Source organism: Periophthalmus magnuspinnatus, chromosome 10 (genome assembly GCF_009829125.3).
Source record: "Periophthalmus magnuspinnatus isolate fPerMag1 chromosome 10, fPerMag1.2.pri, whole genome shotgun sequence".
NCBI lineage: Eukaryota > Metazoa > Chordata > Actinopteri > Gobiiformes > Gobiidae > Periophthalmus > Periophthalmus magnuspinnatus.
Genome location: NC_047135.1, coordinates 50,646 through 74,276, shown reverse-complemented (window position 1 = coordinate 74,276; position 23,631 = coordinate 50,646). Strand labels below are relative to the sequence as shown.

The 23,631-nt window shown below is 44.7% G+C and overlaps 1 protein-coding gene across 1 annotated transcript in view; it reads left to right on the top strand.

The window, feature by feature from the left end:
- The first annotated feature begins 5,177 nt into the window (after positions 1–5,177).
- xdh (xanthine dehydrogenase) overlaps positions 5,178–23,631 on the top strand; it is a 53,104-nt gene continuing 34,650 nt past the window's right edge. Inside the window, exons 1-6 of the mRNA XM_033974527.2 lie at positions 5,178–5,249; positions 10,145–10,202; positions 11,135–11,231; positions 11,504–11,612; positions 12,523–12,649; positions 13,953–14,014. Of these exons, the coding sequence (XP_033830418.1) occupies positions 5,178–5,249; positions 10,145–10,202; positions 11,135–11,231; positions 11,504–11,612; positions 12,523–12,649; positions 13,953–14,014 (525 nt within the window). The remainder of the gene's footprint in view (positions 5,250–10,144; positions 10,203–11,134; positions 11,232–11,503; positions 11,613–12,522; positions 12,650–13,952; positions 14,015–23,631) is intronic.

Sequence of the window (23,631 nt, the reverse complement as noted above, 5' to 3'; positions counted from 1 at the left end):
TTTCAAGGCTTTTTATGAAAGTCTCTACACTCAATCTTCTTCTCCTGACGAGGATGAGAGGAAGAACTTTCTCCAATCACTAGACCTCCCATCAATTGGCACTGATCAAAACAACACTTTAACAGCTCCTATAACGAAGGAGGAAATTTTGAAAGCCATAAACTTGTTAAAAAATGGCAAATCACCAGGTAACGATGGTTTTCCAGCCGAATGGTACAAGATATTTAAGACTGAATTAGTAACAATTCTATATAAATCCTTAAACTGGACTCTAAAAGAAAAGAAAATGCCAGCATCCTGGTCCGAAGCAATAATATCAGTAATTCCTAAACCAGGGAAAAATAAGGAATGCTGTGCTAACTATAGACCAATTTCTGTACTGAATATTGATTATAAAATATACACTTCGATAATTTCTAAAAGACTTAAGACATTCATATCAGACTTAATCGATGAAGACCAGACAGGTTTTATCAATGAACGTCAGACGCATGATAATATTAGGAAAACTCTACATATAATTGAAAGGGCACAGAGGGAAAAGAGAAGTACAGTTTTGTTAAGTATCGATGCTGAAAAAGCGTTTGACTCCGTGGATTGGAAATTTTTGTATCAAGTACTCGAAAAAATGGGCTTTAATGAAAAATCTATACAAATGATCAAAACATTATACAAGCAGCCAACTGCTAGAATAAAAATAAATGGGAATCTTACAGATTAAATTATTTTACAAAGATCAACTAGACAAGGATGTAGCCTCTCGCCCACACTCTTTGCAATCTTTATCGAACCTCTAGCACAGGCAGTACGACAAAATCAAGAAATTAAAGGAGTCAAGATAAATGGAGTAGAACATAAGATTGGACTTTTCGCGGATGATGTAATTGCATACCTGGAAGACCCTAATACATCCTTACCTAAATTTCTGAAACTTTTGGAAACATTTGAGCATTTATCTGGATATAAAATAAATATTTCAAAGACGCAGCTTTTAAAATTCAACTACACACCCTCTCAAGATATTAAAAAATCCTACAAATTAAACTGGAACATGGAGTCAATAAAATACTTGGGAATAATTCTGACCAAAGATATTTCCAACATTAATAATAAAAATTATAAGCAAGTTCAAGAGAATGTACAAAAAGATATTGAAAGATGGACTACATTAACATTAGATCTCAGTTCCAGGATCGAAATTGTAAAAATGAATATCTTACCCAAGTTCCTGTTTCTATTTCAAGCATTACCAGTAGAAGTTACCCAAATTCAATTTACAACATGGGACAGAATAATATCAAGGTTTATATGGGAGAGTAAAAGACCCAGAGTGAGCTACGGAACTCTCCAGCTTCCAAAAGAGAAAGGAGGGATGGCACTACCAAAGATGAAGGAATATTATCAAGCAGCACAATTGAAATACATCTATTGCTGGTGTAATCCATATTATAGTGGTAAGTGGAAAGATATAGAAATTGGAAACTTGAAAATGCCTATTCAACACCTCCTTGGAGATAAAGATGCATATGAAAAAAATAAAAGCCAGCTTGACCAGATAACCCAACACACATTTGAAATTTGGTTTAAATATCTTCGGACAAGTAAAATTCAAAATCATGCAAAAAAATTGAAATGGATAGCATACGACGATAAATTCAAACCAGCTAAACTTGATCAAACTTTTAAAAATTGGACAATTAAAGGAATTACAGCTTGGTGTGCTTTGGAAAATAATGGGAAGCTGGAGAGTTTCCAAGGTTTGGCACAAAAATACCAACTTACAAAATATGACTTTTTTCGCTATCTACAGATGAGGGAATATTATAAGAAGGAAATACAGGCGGAACCCTCCAGGGCAGAGAGCAACGTGATCCAAATAATGACTAAAGCTTACAGGGATAACAATATTAGAATAATCTCAGTAATATATAAAGCCATGTTAAGTGAAGATAAACATACAACCCAAAAAGTAAAATCCAAATGGGAGAAAGAGTTTAATATAGAAATCGGGGATGAAGATTGGCTAAATATGTGGAGGACACACCAAACAACTACCAGCTCTCGGGCCTGGAGGGAGTTTGCCTGGAAAAATTTGATTAGATTCTTTCTTACACCTCAGCTGAAAAGTAAACAATTACAGATACCTCAAAAATGTTGGAGAGAATGTGGGGAAATGAATGTTGACCATTCACACATATTTTGGAAATGCTCCAAGCTGTCGGAATTTTGGAAAAATGTGTGTAAAGTGATGAGTGAAGTCCTGGGATACACAATATTATGGAAACCAGAAATTCTGTACCTATGTAACTTTCGGGATGATAATATTACTGAATGTGATAAATACCTTGTAAAAGTGATGTTGATTGCAGCCAAAAAATGTATAACGAGGAAATGGGGGACGAATGTACCACCAACAAAGGAACAATGGACAACGACGATTGAGGACATATTTGTGATGGAAAAACTTACACACAGACTGAGACTACAGGAGCCACAAATGAATAAAAAATGGGGAAAATGGATGTTATTCAAGCAAAGTGACTAGTAGGTGCTCCCAGGCACGTTTTGTGTTCTGTGTTTTATGTTTGGTGTTCATATTGATTGTTTTTATTTTTTGTAAAAATGAATAAAAATTTAAGTTACAAAAAAATAAAAATAAAATCTGTCCACTCCTACAACATTTTGTCCAGTTAAGACGTTTTGCTGCTCATCCAAGCCCCTTCTGCAGAACCACCGCTGCTCCAGACAGATTTTATTTTTCTTTTGCTATGAATCAGACCTGGACGACTGAGGGATAACACAGATATTATCTGCTGATCCTACAAGTTCCTCATGCAGTAGTCTTCGAGCAGGTTGTGGGCAGGGGGGTCAGAGACAAGGAAGTCCGTACCGGTCGTGGTGAACTGAGACACTGGTTGTGGAGAGCTGGGTCGGAGACGGAGGCACGGTGCAGGTTTAGAGAGTGGGATCTGGCAAGGAACAAAGATATCCAAACTGAGTGCAAAAGACATGAATGCAAAAACGAGACTGAGCCAAGCAGAGCAGTACTGAGGATACGTGGACGATCTGGCGCTGAGTGTCAGGTCCTCGGTCCCTTTGTCCTCCCCATGTGCAGCTTGATTATGGATTAGTTGCAGGTGTGCATGGGAGGAACAGACGGGTTTAAGATGAGACATATGGAATGTAGGGTGGATGCGGAGGGAAGGAGTTGAAGACGAACTGCAGACGGGCTGTTGATGTTGGTGATCTTGAAGGGCCCCAAGAAGCGAGGAGAAAGTTTCCGAGAGTCTGTTTTCAGAAGGATATTTTTAGAGGAGAGCGAAACTGACTGACCTGGCTGATGTTGAGGAACAGGAGAACAGTGCTTGTCCGCAGCTGCCTTTATCCTGGCCCTGGATTGAAGAAGGGCTGCCCTAATTCTTCTCCAGACTCTGCGGCAGCTTTGGAGGTGGTGTTGCACGGAGGTCACTGCCAGGTCCTTCTCCTTAGACAGTGGAGTGGAGGCTGGTAACCTAGGGAGGCTTGGAAAAGGGGATAGACCGGTAGCAGAACTCACCAAGGAGTTGTGGGGCTGATCTAGGACTGGGGCAGAGGTGAATAGACCTTTCAGTTTATCAAAGGCAGACTGGGCTTCTGGGGTCCAGCAGAACTGTTTGGAGGGAGAGGCGAGTTTAGTGAGGGGAGCAACGACACGGCTAAAGTCTCTGATAAAACTTTGGTAGAAGTTAGCAAACCCAATAAATGTTTGTAACAGTTTCTCGTTGTTGGGTGTAGGCCACTCAGTTACCACCATTATTTTCTCAGAACCTGTCCACACTCCACAATAAACCTCAGAAAACTGACCTTATCTTCGTGGACCTCACACTTCTCCGCCTTTATGTATAGGTTGTTCTTCAGGAGCCTCTGGAGGACCTGGCTCACATGGTGCTGGTGTTCCTGTGGGGTCTTAGAAAAAATTTGAATATCGTCCAGATACACAAACACAAAATGACTGAGAAAATCCCATTGCACGTCGTTGACGTCGTGGTCCATGTTGGCCAGATCATTCTCTCATAGTGACTGACAGGGAGACCAAAGATTCAGAACTTGAGTGAACAGTTTACAATGTTTATTTACAGATAAGGTTATGCAAATGAAGGTTGATGGAGCAGACAGTTGAGAACGGGGTTTTGTGCAGTAGTCTTTGAGTGGGTCGTGGGCAGCGGGCTCAGAGACGAGGAAGTCCGTACCGGTCGAGGTGAACTGAGACGGAGAGTGAGAGTTACGTACCGGGTTGGAGATGGAGGCACGGTGCAGGTTCAGGGAGCGGGATCACTGAGGATACGCAGACAATCTGGCGCTGAGTGTCAGGTCCTTGGGCCCTTTGTCCTCCCCACGTGCAGCTTGATTACGGACTAGTTGCAGGTGTGCATGGGAGGAGCCCGAATCTCCGCCCAGCTTCAGGCTCTGACACAGAAGGGAGGGGAAAAACAGCACAGAACGCAAGGCAGACTGGGATCTTTACACAAAGAAGCTAATTTAGCTCATATTTATGTGTTATTTAGCAATATAAACATGACCGCTAATCAGTGACCTGTGACCCCTGTGCCCTCTGTGACCCCAGAACTTAAAGGCACATGAGACCACAGCAACAGGAAGTGCCAGTGAAATAAAAGGCTTAAGTGTGGGTTACACCCACACTGGCTGCTGGTAATTGCTTATTGCACAATGGGGGGGATTCAAACTGGGCCCCATGTGAAAGTCAGATGAATTACCAATTGAGCTCACCAGTGAACATATATATGTATATATGTATGTGTGTATGTATATATATATATATATATATATATATATACACACACACACACACACACACACTCACCTAAAGGATTATTAGTAGTATATATATATATATATATATATATATATATATATATATATATATATATATATATATATATACACACACACACACACTCACCTAAAGGATTATTAGTAGTAGTATATGTATGTATGTCTGATGTGAGCCTCATACACCTCAGCCAATCACAGAGGAGGACAGGAGGGTGAGCCCAGGACTGCTCAACAGACAAAAGGGACTAAACGAGAACTAACTCAGGTTGAAACCAAAGTCTAAAGCAGGACTAAACCAGGACTGAACCAGGACTAAAGGTCCCAGAACGAACACAGGTCCCAGAATGAACACAAAGACCCAGGTCCTGATCGAGTCTGGATCTGATGAGCTCATCTTCTTTGTCAACGGCAAAAAGGTAAAAACATTTCCAAATTTTTGCCAGAGGCTCAATAAGAGAGATACTTTTTAAAAGTGCTACTACTGCTACCACTGCTGCTGCTACTGTTATATTTCTAATTGGGGTTTGGTCTTGTGAGCTCCTCGTGAGGCATCATCAGAGTCTGAAACCAGTGAATTTATAAAGTTCTGTCAGCAGCTCCTCTTGTTTAGTTATATGAATGTCTCAGTTCAAATGGAGGTTTTACCAGAACTATGGCACGGCTGGTGTTCTGTCTTTACATAAAGTGGGACAACTACAAATGTAAATCACTTCCTTTTCTTTGATTGGTTCCAAAATTTTCTTTCAAATAGAATTCAGGTAGTAGTAGCCAATGGGTTAAAATCACATTTTTAAACTTTAAGCATAGGAGTGCTTCAAGTGCTTCTCCTACTTTTTTCTGTATTTATTCAAATTCAGTGCTTGTCCGCTTGCAATTCAGTTTATTCTTGTAAAGCCCAAAATCCCAACAGCAGTTGCATCTTAGGGCTGAACATGAGAATTAATTTAACCAACAGAAAGTTAGAGAATCAACAATGAAACAGAAATAGAAAACAAGCAATTAGAGAACTGTCCCAGAGCGCCCCCTGTCCTTAGACCCTGCTTCTCGGCAAGGAAAAACTTAAAACCCAGTGGGAAAAACAGAAACCTCGAGGAGAACAACAGTGAAGGAGAGATCTACTCCCATGGACGGACAGCTGCAGATGTGTCCAGGACTAATGCGCATCCATTTGCCGATAAAGTTCAAGCCTTTAGGGCCAGAGCTCACTCAACTAAGGGACAGAGAGGGGCCCACCCATGGCAGGACGGGAGCCACCCCAGCCAGGCACCGGGTCTTCCAGCCAGGCGAGCGAAGGCAGGGTCCGGGTCCACAGAACAGTATCAGGGCACATCTAGGGTCCAGTCATCACCGGGCGGTCAGCGGGAGGACATCTGAAACATATGCACTCCCCAGAAGGCAGTGGGAGAGGGAAAGTGTGAAGAGCATTGAACGAACTCCAGGTGAACTGAGCAGTGAAGCTGTTGAGGGAAAATGGGAGGAAACAGAGGATAGTGCTCGGGCTACCATACTTTCCCCAGCATAGCAACCCCTAGGCAGCTTAACTCTCTGTGTAGTGCCTCAGTGTCTACTAGATTCATAGTGGTCCATGGGTATACACTAGTCTATGTGTCTTGTACTTGTGAAAGATACAGCTCATTGTCATTCTAAAGATATTCAGGAAAGGTTCATTTCTGTCAATGGGACTTTTGTAGTATTGATACCTGTGAAACATGAGGATCTAGTTTTGATACTTGTTTTATTATTGGTTAGAATCCGATTTTGGACTCTCTTGTATTGTTTTATCGTGTTAACGCAGATCAAGTGTATTAGTAAAAACACAGGATCAAAGAGCTCTTTTCTGTGTGCCGCTGCTAAATACTACCTAACTTTAGTAAAGAAAAAAAAACAGCTCACACTGAGGCTAAGTAAAGGTTAAAAAGACAGCTCACAGTGAGGCTAAGTAAAGGTTAAAAATTACAGCTCACACTGAGGCTAAGTAAAGGTTAAAAAAAAACAGCTCACACTGAGGCTAAGTAAAGGTTAAAAAAAACAGCTCACACTGAGGCTAAGTAAAGGTTAAAAAAGACAGCTCACACTAAGGCTAAATAAATGTTAGCTGAAGCTTGAGTAGAGGTTAAACACAGGAGCAGTTCTAACCTTTTAGTTTAACTCTTGTGTTGCCCTGCGGTCACAGCAGAACTCATCATTTCCTCATCAGACGGGCTGAAAACTGGCCCAGTTGTTCATTTTTACCTTACATCTATTTATTTATAGCCACACCTTGGGTCTCGTTTGGTGTGGTAGATCTGGGCCTCTATCGCTCTAGTGCTCAAGGCCTGCTCCTGTGCAGCCAGGATGAATGCCTCTTAAGCCCAGTTTTCTCAAGCTGGATGAAATTTTTGTGAAAAGTTTTAATCAGAAGAAAGGGGTGGGATTAAATAAGTGTACACTTCTTCCCACATCCCTTTTGAGAATGTTCAATGTTTTTGTGGATGATATTTTATTTTATTTTATGGACTGTAATGGACATGTACTACATGATTTATGAACATACTCAAAATAAAATTCGTTTAATTTAATTTCATTTAATTTGGTAGGATTTCTTGATATCAGCCACTTCAGTTATGTTCTGGTGGTACATGCCATGCAGGGGCTTGTCCTCCCATGATGGTTCCTCCAGCACCTCTTCCTCTGCACTCCACTGTCTGAGACACTGACGACGTCATCTGTTGGGGCCTTGTCCTTGATGTACAGGGGAGCCATGAGAAACAATAGCCACTATGGAAACAACAGTTAGAGGCTAAAATCAAGACAGCATGGAGAGAAGTAAGCCAACTGTCAGAGGCCCAGAGAGGCGCAATGAAAAAACAAGTACCCAAGAGGTACAATGAGATACCCATTTCTGAAGCACTTGAAACTGCCAAACAAATACTCCAAGCCTTGGCCAGCCGCCTTAAGAGGTACACACAAGATAATGAACCCAGACGAATAAACCATCTGTTTGTAACACAATTGGCGAAAGTGTACGCTCAATGGCAGGGTAAAAACACCAGAGCAGACCCGCCAAGGCTGGAAACCGGACATTACTGGAAACGTATATGAGAGAAGGAGGCATCGCATAACAGCGATGCACAGTGTCTGGTGGCTCTGAGAGAAGACCACAGCAACCTCCCTGAACAGAATCCAGTCACCATCACGGGGTAGACATCCAAGAAAGAGTGTCAAATATGAAAAACTCGACCGCACCAGGCCCTGATATGATCCAAGCCTACTGGCTAAAGGAGCTCACTGCTCTGCATGAGTACCTGGCAGCACAAATGAACCAACCGCTAAGGGATGGGACTCACCCTGAATGGCTAACCGAAGGACGTACAATCCTGGTCCAGAAGGATCCCTCAAAGGGTATAGCCTCATCCAACTATCGGCCAATAACCTGTCTCTCCACAACATGGAAGCTCACGTTGGGCATCATCGTGGCTAAGATAAGTGGACACATGCGTCAATACATGAGCACAGCACAGAAGGGCATCAGCAAAGACACCAGAGGAGCCAAACACCAGGGGAGCACCACAAGCTCAGTCACCCGAGACTGTAGAACCTGTTAGGCCGACCTGTGCACTGCCTGGATTGATTACAAGAAAGCCTAAGACTCAATGCCACACACATGCATCACTGAATGGAGCTTTAAAACATCATCAGGACTCTAAGAGCCTTCACTGCAAACTCAGTGAGGTTGTGGAAAACCACCCTTGAAGCCAATGGGAAGCTACTTGCACAAGTGACCGTCAAATGTGGCATATACAAAGGAGACACACTGTCCCCACTGCTGTTCTGCATAGGTCTGAACCCCCTCAGCCAAATCATCAACAACACTGGCTATGGACACAACTCAGGAATGGGGCCACCATCAGTCACCTCCTCTACATGGATGACATCAAGCTGTACGCTAAGAACGAGTGAGACATCGACCACCAGGATCTGCAACACAGACACTGGAATGTCATTTGTTTCTTGAGAAGTGTAGCTAGATGGTGCCAAAGAGAGGGAAGGTAGTCCACACAGAAGGGGTTTCACTCCCAGAAGGAACAATAGCTGACATCGTGGACAGTTACAAGTACCTTGGTATCACACAAGCAAATGGCAAACTTGAAGAGGAAACAAGGAAAGCGGACATTGCCAAATACCTTCGACGACACAACAGGAATCATAAGCCTAAGGAGGAGATACAGACCATATACGTTAAGATCCGAAAGCTCCTGACCATGCATGGAGGGTTCCATCCCAAATCCAGCACCCTAAGACTGTACACGAGCCGCAAGGAAGGAGGCCAAGGACCAGTGAGTGTGAGAGCCACAGTCAAGGACAAGGCCCCAAAGGATAACATGCTCAGTGAATATCTCAGAGTATACATGGTGTAGTACTGCAGTATTTCAGAGCATGTACATGGTGTTGTATTGCAGTATTTCAGAGCATGTACATGGTGTTGTATTGCAGTATTTCAGAGCGTGTACATGGTGTTGTATTGCAGTATTTCAGAGCGTGTACATGGTGTAGTACTGCAGTATTTCAGAGCGTGTACATGGTGTTGTACTGCAGTATTTCAGAGCGTGTAAAAGGCGTGGTACTGCAGTATTTCAGAGTGTGTTCATGGTGTAGTACTGCAGTATTTCAGAGCATGTACATCGTGTAGTACTGCAGTATTTCAGAGTGTGTACATGGTGTAGTACTGCATTATTTCAGAGTGTGTACATGGTGTACTGCAGTATTTCAGAGCATGTACATGGTGTAGTACTGCAGTATTTCAGAGCGTGTACATGGTGTTGTACTGCAGTATTTCAGAGCGTGTAAAAGGCGTGGTACTGCAGTATTTCAGAGTGTGTTCATGGTGTAGTACTGCAGTATTTCAGACCGTGTACATGGTGTAGTACTGCAGTATTTCAGATTTCAGAGTGTGTACATGATGTAGTATTGCTGTATTTCAGAGCATATACATGGTGTACTGCAGTATTTCAGAGCGTGTACATGGTGTAGTACTGCAGTATTTCAGAGCGTGTACATGGTGTAGTACTGCAGTATTTCAGAGCGTGTACATGGTGTAGTACTGCAGTATTTCAGAGCGTGTACATGGTGTAGTACTGCAGCATTTCAGAGCGTGTACATGGTGTAGTACTGCAGTATTTCAGAGCGTGTACATGGTGTAGTACTGCAGTATTTCAGAGCGTGTACATGGTGTAGTACTGCAGTATTTCAGAGCGTGTACATGGTGTAGTACTGCAGTATTTCAGAGCATGTAGATAGTGTTGCACTGCAATATTTGTTTTATTTGTTTCAGGTGGTGGAGAAGAATCCTGATCCTGAGATGACCCTTTTGTTTTACCTGCGCAAAAAACGTAGGAACTCCACAGATTGTTTCCCACAATGCACCATGTCGCCTCAGCACCCAGAATGCATCAGGTTGCCTCAGCTCCCACAATGCACCAGGCCACCACAGGACCCACAATGCACCAGGCTGCTTTAGCACACTGCAGCCTAAACCTGTCTTCTGTTTGCACTTAAAGACCAGGATTAGACCATTAATTCTAAAGCCTGAGATAAGAGCCTGTAGAATCACACAGGTATAACACTGCCTGAGATAGAAGACACTGTTATAACTGTGATTCTACAGCACGTGTCAAATTCAAGGCCCACAGGCCAAATGTGGCCCTCCACATCATTTCATGTGGCCCTCAACAGGGTAAATTAAAACGTATGTCTTAAAATGTAATTTTATCAGGAGATACGCAGTTACACAGCCATATTTTTACATCTAGGCAAATACATATGCAATATTTGTAACTTGAATAAGTAATAAATACAGAAACAGTGACAAGTTAAAGAAGTAGATTTATTTTACATCTGGCCCTTTGAGGGCAGCCATTTTGCTTATGTGGCCCTTGGTGAAAATGTGTTTGACACCACTGTTCTAGAGCCTGAGAAAGGAGACAGACCTGTGTGATTCTAGAGCCTGAGAAAGGATAAAGTGTTATGCTTGTCTGATTTTGTCATGCTTTGTCAAATGAGTCCATAAGTGCTCTACTCTATAATAATAAAAATAATAATTTAAAAAAAAAGATCTATCAATCACTTTAGAAGTAGTAGTCTGGTCTAACCTGGTCTAACCCTGGTCTGGTCTAATCCTGGTCTAATCCTGGTCTGGTCTAATCCTGGTCTTGTCTATCCCCTTGTCTAATCCTGGTCTAATCCTGGTCTAATCCTGGTCTAATCCTGGTCTAATCATGGTCTGGTCTAATCATGGTCTGGTCTAATCATGGTCTGGTTTCAGTGGGCCTGACCGGGACAAAACTTGGCTGCGCTGAGGGCGGCTGTGGCGCATGCACCGTGATGATATCACGCTTCCACCTGGACTCACAGCGCCTCCTGTATCCTTCCGCACCACTGCACCACAAATTCATTTCATGTTTTAATGTTAAATATGATGGGAGGGCATCTGACACACAGGCATTGAGTAGGAATACAAGGGCATCTGTCACAGCCAAATACAAGGGGATGGGAGGGCATCTGAAGAAGAGTAATATAGGGGGATGGGAGGGCATCTGACACAGAATAATATAGGGGGATGGGAGGGCATCTGACACAGAATAATACAGGGGGAAGGGAGGGCATCCAGTGTATTTTCTTTAGCAGTCTGAAGCCATCTGGCGGTAAATGCTTGCCTGGCTCCTCTCTGTTCTCTGCACCTCGCCGCCATCACCACCGTCGAAGGCATCGGCTCCACTGCTCAAAAACTGCACCCAGTCCAGGTGAAAAGGAGTATAACTAGTAGTAGTAGTGGTGATAACACTAGTTGTAGTAGTAGTAGTAGTGGTATTACTAGTCCTAGTAGTGGTAGCAGAAGTAGAAGTGGTATCACTAGTAGTATCAGTAGGAGTAGTTGGTTATATCTTATATGTTCATGTGTGTATCTCTTATATGTTCATGTGTGTAGCTCTTATATGTTCATGTGTGTATCTCTTATATGTTCATGTGTGTATCTCTTATATGTTCGTGTGTATCTCTTATATGTTCATGTGTGTATCTCTTATATGTTCATGTGTGTATCTCTTATATGTTCATGTGTGTAGCTCTTATATGTTCATGTGTGCATCTCTTATATGTTCATGTGTGTATCTCTTATATGTTCGTGTGTATCTCTTATATGTTCATGTGTGTATCTCTTATATGTTCATGTGTGTATCTCTTATATGTTCATGTGTATCTCTTATATGTTCGTGTGTATCTCTGATATGTTCATGTGTGTAGCTCGTATATGTTCATGTGTGTTTCTCTTATATGTTCATGTGTGTATCTCTTATATTTTCATGTGTGTAGCTCGTATATGTTCATGTGTGTAGCTCGTATATGTTCATGTGTGTAGCTCTTATATGTTCATGTGTGTATCTCTTATATGTTCATGTGTGTAGCTCGTATATGTTCATGTGTGTAGCTCGTATATGTTCATGTGTGTATCTCTTATATGTGCATGTGTGTATCTCTTATATGTGCATGTGTGTAGCTCTTATATGTGCATGTGTGTATCTCTTATATGTGCATGTGTGTAGCTCTTATATGTTCATGTGTGTAGCTCTTATATGTGCATGTGTGTATCTCTTATAAGTTTGTGTGTATCTCTCTTACATATTCATATGTAGCTCTCTGACATGTTTGTTTCAGGAGCGTATCTCTCATGCTCATGGCTCACAGTGTGGCTTTTGTACACCAGGCTTCGTCATGTCCATGTACGCTCTGCTCCGGAACAACCCCGCACCCCACATGGAGCAGCTTCACCAGGCCTTTCAGGGTACTACTGCTACTACTACTGCTACTACTACTGCTCGTATTATTGCTCGTATTACTGCTAGTGCTACTACTTCTGCTAATGCTACTGCTACTTCTACTGCTACAACTGCTACTACTACTGTTACTACTACTACTACTACTACTACTGCTCGTATTACTGCTCATATTACTGCTACTACTACTTCTCCTCCTACTACTACCACTGTTACTACTACTACTACTGCTGCTGCTCCTACTACTGCTACTGCTACTTCTATAACTACTTCTATACTTCTACTGTCAATACTACTGCTACTGCTCCTACTACTACTACTACTACTGCTACTGCTCCTATTTACTACTGCTAATGCTACTGCTACTTCTACTGCTACTGCTACTACTAATGCAACTACTACTACTTCTGGTACTGCTACTGCTACTGCAATTAAAACTACTATTGCTACGAAAACTACTGCTACTACTACTATTGTTACTGCTACTGCTACTACCGCTACTGCTACTGCTGCTACTGTTTCTACGACTGCTACTACTACAACTGCTACTACTACTGCTACTGCTCCTACTATTGCTACTATTTACTACTACTACTACTGCTACTACTACTGCTACTGGTGCTACTGCTACTGCTACTGGTGCTACTGCTACTACTACTACTACTACTACTACTACTACTACTACTGCTGCTACTACTACTACTCCTACTACTACTACTACTCCAACTACTGCTACTATTTACTACTACTGCCACTGACACTTCTTCTGCTACTGCTACTAAAACTACTACTGCTACTACTAATACTGTTACTGCTACTGCTACCTATTGCTTCTACTACTACCACTACTAGTGCTATTGCTAATACTACTACTAATGCTACTACTACTACTACTTCTGCTACTGCTACTAAAACTACTACTGCTACTTCTACTAATATTGCTACTGCTAATACTACTCCTAATGCTGCTACTACTATTACTAGTAGGATGCCTCTAATGGGATGGGTGTAGTAGGACCCCTCTAGTAGGATACCTCTAGTTTTTCTGCTTAGTTATCTGATTAGACATATAGGTAGATATAGACTATCTTGTACTGAACATATATCTGTGTCACAGCTGTAAACTAGTTTTTGTCTTCAATTGAACACTGTAAAATAACTGTAGTAGTGGATATACGGAATTTCTCAGCATGGATTATCCTACTACTGGAACATTACTAGTACTACTACGTCTGGTACTGCTGCTACTACTACTACTACTACTGCTACTACTACTACTACTACTACTAGTGCTACTTTTATGGTTTGTAGGCAATTTGTGTCGCTGCACCGGGTATAGACCCATTCTGGAGGGCTTCAAGACCTTCATTCAGGTAACAATCCAAAATCCTACACCCTAAATCCTACACCCTACACCCTAAACCCTACATCCCAAACTCTACATCCTCAACCCTACACCCTAAACCCTAAACTCTACACCTTAAAATCTACACCCTAAAACCTACATCCTCTATTCTACACCCTAAACCAGGGGTGTCAAATTCATTTTGGTCTGGGGGCCACATACGACTTAATTTAATCTCAAGGGGGCCGGACCAGAAAACTCACAGCATAAATACTAGCAATAAGTAGTGTTGTGGAATTTCTAATAATAAAAAATCTTAAAGATATAAAAATCAACAGAGAAGTTGTCCTGAATCAAAAGTCTGGTGTATTGAATCAATTGTGCACAATTGTCAAAGAGCTGTGTCCCTAGCAGTGTCGTCTCGTCCTCAGCAGAGAAAGAAAATACATGCAGAGTATTTATACCATAAAAACAACCTTGCCAGTTCAGTCTAATCAAAGTGGCTGGAGGCCGCTAGACACAGAAAAGACATAACAACATAACATACATTACAACAGATGGTATTACGAAAGTTAGGACGGAGAGATCCATAACAATACAAATTTCCCATGCTAAACAAAGCCATAACAGTAGAAACATTTTATTTTATTGAAGAGAACTGTTCCTTTATAAAATATCAGAATCAGAATCAGAATCAGAAGACTTTTATTGCCATAGTCTGTGAACACAGTTCACAAACTAGGAACTTGATACGGTGAAAAAGTGCAACATAAACACACTGAATAAATACAAATACAAATAAGAGCATGCACAAAGTTAAAAAGATATGCTTAAAAAAATTAAATGAAATACTTAAAGGGAAAAAATATGTACAATAGCAGCATCAGAACAACAGTGCAAAGTGGCTTATTAAAGTGACCGGTGTTATAAAGTGTCCAGTTTAGTGCAGATATTTTAGAGTGTTCATGAGACAAACAGCAGAGGGGAAGAAACTGTTCTTATGGCGAGAGGTTCTGGTCCCAATGGACCGTAGCCTCCTGCCAGAGGGAAGTGGCTCAAATAGTCCATGTCCAGGGTGAGAGGTGTCAGCTGCTATACGGCCTGCTCGCCCCCGAGTCCTGGAGACGTACAGGTCCTGTATAGATGGAAGGCTGCAGCCAATCACCTTCTCAGCAGAGCGCACAATGCGCTGCAGTCTCTGTCTGTCCCTGGCAGTGGCCCCAGCGAACCACACAGTGATGGAGGAGGTGAGGATGGACTCAATGATGGCCGTGTAAAACTGCACCATCATCTGGACTGGCAGCTTGCGTTTCCTCAGCTGCCGCAGGTGGAACATCCTCTGCTGGGCTTTCTTGATGAGGGAGCTGATGGTCGGCTCCCATTTGAGATCCTGGGTGATGCAGGTGCCCAGGAAGCGGAAAGAGTCCACAGTGGTGATGGGGGAGTCCGTCAGGGTGAGGGGAGGCAGGGGGGCTGTGACTTTCCTGAAGTCCACGATCATCTCCACTGTCTTCTGGGCGTTGAGCTCCAGGTTGTTGCTGCTGCACCAGGACACCAGCCGGTCCACCTCCCTCCTGTAGGCAGACTCATCGCTGTCCGAGATGAGTCCGATGAGGGTGGTGTCATCCGCAAACTTAACCAGTTTGACGGAGTCGTGGCTGGAGGTGCAGCAGTTGGTGTACAGGGAGAAGAGCAGGGGAGAAAGTACACAGCCCTGTGGAGATCCTGTGCTGATAGTCCGAGTGTCCGAGACATTCTTCCCCAGCCGCACGCGCTGTCTCCTGTCCGTCAGGAAGTCAGTGATCCACCTGCAGGTGGAGTCAGGCACGTTGAGCTGAGCGAGCTTGTCCTGGAGCAGAGCAGGGAGGATGGTGTTGAATGCAGAGCTGAAGTCCACAAACAGGATCCTGGCGTAGGTTCCCGGGGAGTCCAGATGCTGGAGGATGAAGTGAAGGGCCAGGTTAATGGCGTCGTCCACAGACCGATTGGCTCTGTAGGCAAACTGCAGAGGGTCCAGGAGGGGGGAGGTGAAGGACTTGAGGTGGTGCAGGACCAGGCGCTCAAATGACTTCATGACTACAGACGTCAGCGCCACAGGTCTGTAGTCATTAAGTCCAGTGATCCTGGGCTTCTTGGGGACGGGGACAATGGTGGACAGCTTGAAGCAGGCTGGGACGTGACATGACTCCAGGGAGGTGTTAAAAATGTCCGTGAAGACAGGAGCCAGTTCCTCAGCACAGTGTCTAAGGGTGGAAGGAGAGACACCGTCTGGGCCCGCGGCCTTACGGGGATTCTGCTTCCTGAAAAGCTTAGTCACGTCCTGCTCCACAACTGTGAGGGCAGTGGGGGAGGAGGGGGGGTCCGAGGTGGTATTAAGAACAACCTGAAAAACCAAATTTTTGTGTAGTGCAACTCAATACTGTAATTTTGAAAAAAAACAACAACAAAAACATTTAGATTTTATTAGAGCATGTGCAGATTAATACAGCAACTCAACATTCTGCACATAAAAAAAAAGAAAAAGATCCAGACCTAAAATCATCAGCATTTTACCTTTTTATTTTACAGGAGTAAGTCATGCTTTGTTTTTGATCCAGAAACTTGGCATCTTTTAGCCTGCACAGGTGCATCAATATCAGGCATCACATCCCGAGTAGCTGCCAATTTCATAATGTCATTTAAGTGCTTGTGTGTAGCTTTGAGGGCAGCTTTGTTTTTATTAAGGTTCATTATTACGGTTTCGAAGATGATGCTATTTTGCTAGCAATCAGAAAGAAAAAAAAAATGGAAATTTTTGCTGAGTGTATTTTTATTACAAATCAGCTGAGGGCCGGATCAAGTCTGTAGGCGGGCCAGATCCTGATTGACACCCCTGCCCTAAACCCTATAGTCTACACTGTACACCATAAAACCTACACGCTAAACCCTACATTCTACACCCTATATTCAAGACATTCAACTCTCCATCCTACGCCCTACATCTTCCACTCTACACCCTACATCCTAAACCCTACATCCCCCACCCCACAGCCTACATCCTAAACCCTACATCCTCCACTCTACCCCCTCATCCTAAACCCTACACGTCCACTCTACACCCTACATCCTAAACCCTACATCCCCCACCCCACAGCCTACATCCTAAACTCTACATCCTCCACTTTACACCCTACATCCTAAACCCTACATCCCCCACCCCACATCCTACATCCAACAATCTACACCAGACATCCTACTCCCTAAACCCTACATCCTGCACCCTACACCCTAAACCCTACATACTAAATCCTACACTCTATATCCCTGTCCCTGCCCTGTTCCGTCCCTGTCCCTGTGCTGTCCTGTCCCTGTCAGGTCTGAGTGTTTTAGGGTTAAATTCTTTTCTTTCACGTGTCCAGGATGAAGCCTGTGGAGTGACACAGAACGGTCACACCAAAGATCTGGGTCTGGGCCAGGGTCTGGATAAGGAGAAAGTCCAGGTGAGACCAGGCCTAGGTTTAGATTTGGGTTAGGAGGTTGGAGTTAGGCGGTTGGGGTCAGGAGGTTTGGGTTAGGTTTAGGGGTTAGAAGGTTGAGGTTAGGGTTAGGCAGTTGGGGTTAGGAGGTTGGCTTTAGGGTAAGGAGTTAGGGGTTAGGTGTTTGGGTTTAGGGTTTAGGAATTGAGAGGTTGGTTTTAGCGGGTAGGGATTAGGAGGTTGGGTTTAGGGGTTAGGAGGTTGGGGTTAGGTTTTGGGATTAGGAGGTTGGATTTAGGGGTTAAGAGCTAGGAGGTCAGGTTTAGAGTTTAGGAATTAGGAGGTTTGTTTTAGGGCAGGGGTCTCAGACTCACGACCCGAGGGCCAATTGCGGCCCTGGGGCCTCGAGTTTGTGGCCCCCACCTTAATATGAAAGTTTAATGTTAGTGCGGCCCGGGAGTTTGATATGTATGGCACTTTACAGTGTTGTGTGCGGAGCTGAACGAACCTACCAATCACGGTGGGTTATATGGCTCTCGGGGGCGGGATATCGGGATTGATGCAGAGAAACATTTCTCAATGAGTGAAAGTTACAGCAGCGTTGTCATGTTGTGTTTTCTTCCGTGTCTGACTGGTGCCTCGTTTCTATTGGGCACACGTGGACATTTGTCCCAGCGTGCTGCGTTCAAAGCACTTCAAAAAAAGTTTTTTTAAGTTGCTGCTGTCGACCCAAAGGAATCAAACATTCATGAAAGGACAGAGGAAACAAGGATAAGGGTTCAAACTGGTGTTTATTTTTTAGTGCTTCAGTGTCGATCAGAAATGGAAAGACAGAAATGGAAAAAAAAAAAACCTTACAAAACCCCTTGCCCAACCAAAAAAACAAAATAAGAAAGGAAAGGGACCATGTTGAGCCGGTCAATGTAAAATAAGGACGGTGCACTGGACAGGCCAACCCTATACGAGCTGCCAGCGCACCGCTGTCCCTACCCTACAAAAAAACACAACCCATAAACTTTCCCTACAGAAAATAATGAAAATAAGACGTCCGGACCCACCAGGCCAAACAAAAGGCTATACAACCCAGCATGGAGGTGTCAGCAGGGAGCAACACCGCACCCAGAGCGCGCTGAGTACGTGCGCGTTCTGGAGACCGGCGGAGAGCGGAGCGGAGAGCAGAGAGAGCGAGCACGTCAGGCTCACGCTATTTAAAACTTCCGGCGCGGGAAACTAAACCAACAAAAATATACAGGAAAAAGAACTCATGAGTTAAACACAAACTAGACAATTGAGGAACATAGGGGGGGGGAGTGCCTAAAAGTGCCCCAAACCTAACACCGTGAGTTTGTGGGTCAAACCCACAGTGTGACTGGGTCCCAATCCGCCACATGCACAGTTCAAAGTGCTGTTCGAAGTACCCCGCCAAGGAAGGGGACTTCTCCGTGTACCCGCCTTTGTGCTGAAATGGGACACGGAACGAACTTCAACCTCTGTCTGTGCGCTTACGTAACGTACCTTACGTGACGTCGCTGAAATAATTAGTTTTTATTTTTTAACTATTTATTATTTAATACAAGAGTCAAGGTGTCATTGCAGCCATTTATTTGTTTAAATTGAATGAAGTAAGGAATTAATCTTTCCCTTTGAATATCAATAGGCAAATATAAGGTTCGAGGTGATTTTTTTCCCCAATTGTAGCTTCTACATAACTTTAACAAAATATACCTTGTTAAACCTAATAACAGAGACAGAAGTAACAGTATAATTTTTACATTCATAGCCTATAAACCAGAGAACACAGATCATAGCAGTGCGCGAAGTATGCTCGGCCGATGACACATTTTCGGCTGCATTCATCGGGTGCATGAAATGGGACAGCACTTGTCGCGCCGGAAGTTATGTAAGCCCTTAAATGCACCATTCGAATGGCACTTCGAACGGTGCATTTTTTTAAAAGCATTTCCTGTGGAAAACCTCATGTGGCCCAGCCTCACCCAAACTCTGCCTCCAGTGGCCCCCAGGTAAATTGAGTTTGAGACCCCTGGTTTAAGGGTTAGGAGGTTGGTTATGGTGATGACTGCATGCTTATTTTAGCATAGTTATAAATAGCTTAATATTGCATAAGTGTTACACTAAAGGTTTGGCCTTTGACCTTTGACTCAGTGATTTCAAAAGTTTCAATAGAGAAAGGTTTTACACATTCATGAGATGATCCCATGACCTGCAGCCTGTGTCCCAGTGCCTCTCACACAATAAAAAACGCATTGGTCAGTGAGGCCTGTCCTGTCACAGCTGCCCTGGGACAGACTGAGCTGGCCCGGGCCTGTGCCTTTGGTCCTGGAGGGCAGAGTCTAGAACACCACAGAGTTAAAATGTTGTTTAATCTGTCTGTGGATGTTTAAGTTACTTTTGTTTTAGTACAAGCTAGTCCCTCCTAACAGTAGTCAATTTATTTACCAATTGCTATGTAGTGATATAGAACAGTGATTAACTTGCTGAAACTATCTACACAGTTACAGGGGGAAAAAAAGTATTTATTGAGTCACCAGTTGTGCAAGTTCTCCCACTTAAAAAGATGAGCGAGGCCTGTAATTTTCATCATAGGTACATTTCAACTATGAGAGACAGAATGGTGGGAAAGAATCCAGGAAATAACATTGTCTGATTTTTTTTTTTAAAGAATTTATATGCAAATTATGATGGAAAATAAGTATCTGGTCACCTACAAACTACATTTCTGGGTCTCACAGACCTGTAACTTCTTCTTTAAGAGGCTCCTCTGTCCTCCACTTGCTACCTGTATTAATGGCCCCTGTTTGAACTCGTTATCAGTATAAAAGACACCTGTCCACAACCTCAAACAGTCGGACTCCAAACTCCACTATGAGCAAGACCAGAGAGCAAAGGAACCACAAACAAAACTGTAGACCTGCACCAGGCCCCGAAGACTGAATCTGCAATAGGCAAGCAGCTTGGTGTGAAGAAATCAACTGTGAGAGCAATTATTAGAAAATGGAAGACATAAAAGGCCATTGATAATCTCCCTCAATCTGGGGCTCCACGCAGTATCTCACCCTGTGGGGTCAAAATGATCAAAAGAACGGTGAGCAAAAATCCCAGAATCACATGGGGGGACCTGGTGAATGACCTGCAGAAAGCTGGGACTAAAGTAACAAAGGCTAACATCAGTAACACACTCCGCCGACACAGACTCAAATTCTGCAGTGCCAGACGTGTCCCCCTGCTTAAGCCAGTAGTAGTAAGCCAGGCCCGTCTGAAGTTCAATTCAATTCATTTTATTTTTGTAACATCCAAAATCACAACAACAGTTGTCTGGAAGGGCGTTCATGTTTTTGTTGATGGGGGAAACCGGAGTACCCGGAGGAAACCCATCCAGACACGGCGAGAAACATGCAAAACTCCACACAGAAAGGCCTGAGCGACCCTGGGATCAGACCGAACCTTCTTGCTGTGAGGCATGAGTGTTGCCACTCAGCCACCGTGCTGCCTACACACAAAAACAAACAGGAAAATCAATCAACAGGAAAAATCAGACAAAACAAGAAAAATCGGCCAGGCGAGGAGGAGGGAGGGGGGCGGAAGTGGGCCAGGTGAGGAGGAGGAAGACCAGGCGAGGAGGAGGAGAGCTGGGTGAGGAGGATGAGAACCAGACGAGGAAGAGAGGGAGGCGGGTGGAGGGGGGCCAGGCGGGGAGGAGGAGAGGGTCCAGCTGTCATCGGGGCATCTGAAAGAGTTACACTCGACGGGGGAGTGGGACAGGGGACAACATGTGAATAGCATTGCTGATGAGAAAATAGGAGGAAGCAGAGGATAGTGCTCAGGTTGCCATACTTCCCCCAGCTAGTTATCTCCTACTGCAGCCTATCTTATCCCGGGTTTTAATGTCACTCCCTAACTCCCTCACTAGGTAACCTGGTCATAAGCTATACCGAAGAGGAAGGTTTTAAGCCTGGTCTGAAATACAGAGACTGTGGGGGCCTGTTTAACATCAGCAGGGAGTTGATTCCATAGCACAGGAGCTTGGTAACTGAATGCTCTCCCTCCCACTGTACTTTTCGACACTCTAGGAACCACTAATAGTCCTGCATTCTGAGAGCGGAGTGCTCTGTTTGGCTGGTATGCCAGGCCTTTTCTCACGGGGGCCTGGCCAGGCTCAGCCTGAAGGAGCGACGTGGGGCCATCCTCACATGCACACACCCCCGCAAGAGGATTTGTAAGGGGCTGGTGCATAGAGATCTGAGCAGCAGTCGAATGCGGAAGCCTCGACGACCGGATCTCCAGACATGGAGACTAGCTCTGGGGACATGGAATGCCATCTCGCTGGGTGGGGAAGGAGCCTGAGCTTGTGTGGGAGGTTGAGCTCTACCGACTAGATATACTCGGCCTCACCTCCACACGCAGCTTTTGCTCTGGAACCCAACTCCTTGAGAGGGGCTGGATTCTCCATTTCTCTGGCATTGCCTGTGGGGAGAGGTGGCAGGCTGGTGTGGGCTTGCTCACTGCCCCACAGCTCAGCCGCCACGTGTTGGAGTTCACCCGAGTGAATGAGAGGGTCACATCCCTGTGCCTTCGGGTTGGGGACAGGTCTCTCACTGTTGTGTCGGCTTATGGGCCGAACAGCAGTGCAGAGTACCCGGCCTTCTTGGAGTGGGTAGTATCCCTCCCTCCTGGGAGGGATACTAGACAGTGCACCGACCGGGGACTCTGTTGTTCTCCTGGGTGACTTCAATGCCCATGTGGGTAACGACAGTGACACCTGGAGGAGCGTGATAGGGAAGAACGGCCTCCCTGATCAGAACCCGAGTGGTGTTTTGTATTGGAGTTCTGTGCTAGACACAGTTTGTCCATAACGCACACCGTGTTCAAGCACAAGTGTGTCCATCGGAATAGAGCTGTTAACCGATCACCACCTGATTGTGAGTTACATTCGCTGGCAGAGGAGGAAGCCAGATAGACCTGGCAGGCCCAAGCATATCATGAGGGTCTGCTGGGAACGTCTGGTGGAGCCCTCTGTCAGGGGGGGTCTACAACTCACACCTCCGGGAGAGCTTCTCCCTGATCCCGGGGGAGGCTGGGGACATGGACTCCGAGTGGGCCATGTTCTCCACCTCTACTGCTCGTAGCTGTGGTCGTAAGGTCGTCGGTACTTGTCCCCTGAACCCGGTGGTGGACAGCGGAAGTAACGGATGCCATCAGGCTGAAGAAGGAGTCCTATCGAGCCTTGTTGACTCATCATGGAGGCAAAAAGGCCGTCCAACGCCTCAGGAGAGGGAAGCAGTGCTTCATCAACACTGTTTACAGTGTGGGTGAAGAGCTGCTGACCTCAACTGGGGATGTTGTCGGGCGGAAGGAATACTTTGAGGATCTCCTCAATTCCACACCGAGACTGGGGATCTCGAGGCGGACTCGTGCATCACCCAGGCTGAAGTCACCGAGGTGGTTATCAAGCTCCTCGGTGACAAGGCTCCGGGGGTGGACCAGATCCGTTCCGAGTACCTTAAGTCTCTGGATATTGTGGGGCTGTCTTGGCTGACACATCTCTGCAACATCGCTTGGCGGCCGGGGACAGTACTGCTGGACAGGCAAACTGGGCTGGTGGTCAATTTGTGTAAGAAGGGGGATCGGAGGGTGTGTTCCAGTTACAGAGGAATCACACTCCTCAGCCTTCATGGTAAGGTCTATTCCAGGGTCTTGGAGAGGAGAATCCGACCGATAGTCGAACCTCGGATTCAGGATTGTAGCAGCTCTATCTGGTCCTCAAGGGTTCATGAGAGTTTGCCCAACCAGTCCACATGTCTTTTGTGGATATAGAGAAGGCATTTGACGGTGTCCCTCATGGTGTCCTTGGGGGGTACTCTGGGAGTATGGGATCTGCAAAAGGTTTGGTCTGCCTTTGCAAAAGGTTGTGCGGTCCCTCTATGACCAGACCAGGAGCTGTGCTTGCATTGCCAGCAGTAAGTCAGACCTGTTCCCGGTGCATGTTGGACTCCACCAGGGCTGCCCTTTGTCACCGGTTCTGTTCATTATATTTATGGACAGAATTTCTAGGTGCAGCCAGGGGTCAGAGGGGTCCGGTTTGGGGACCACAGGATCTCATTGCTGCTATTTGTGGATGATGCTGTCCTGATGGCTTCATCGAGCCAGGACCTGTACCAGGCACTAGGGCGGT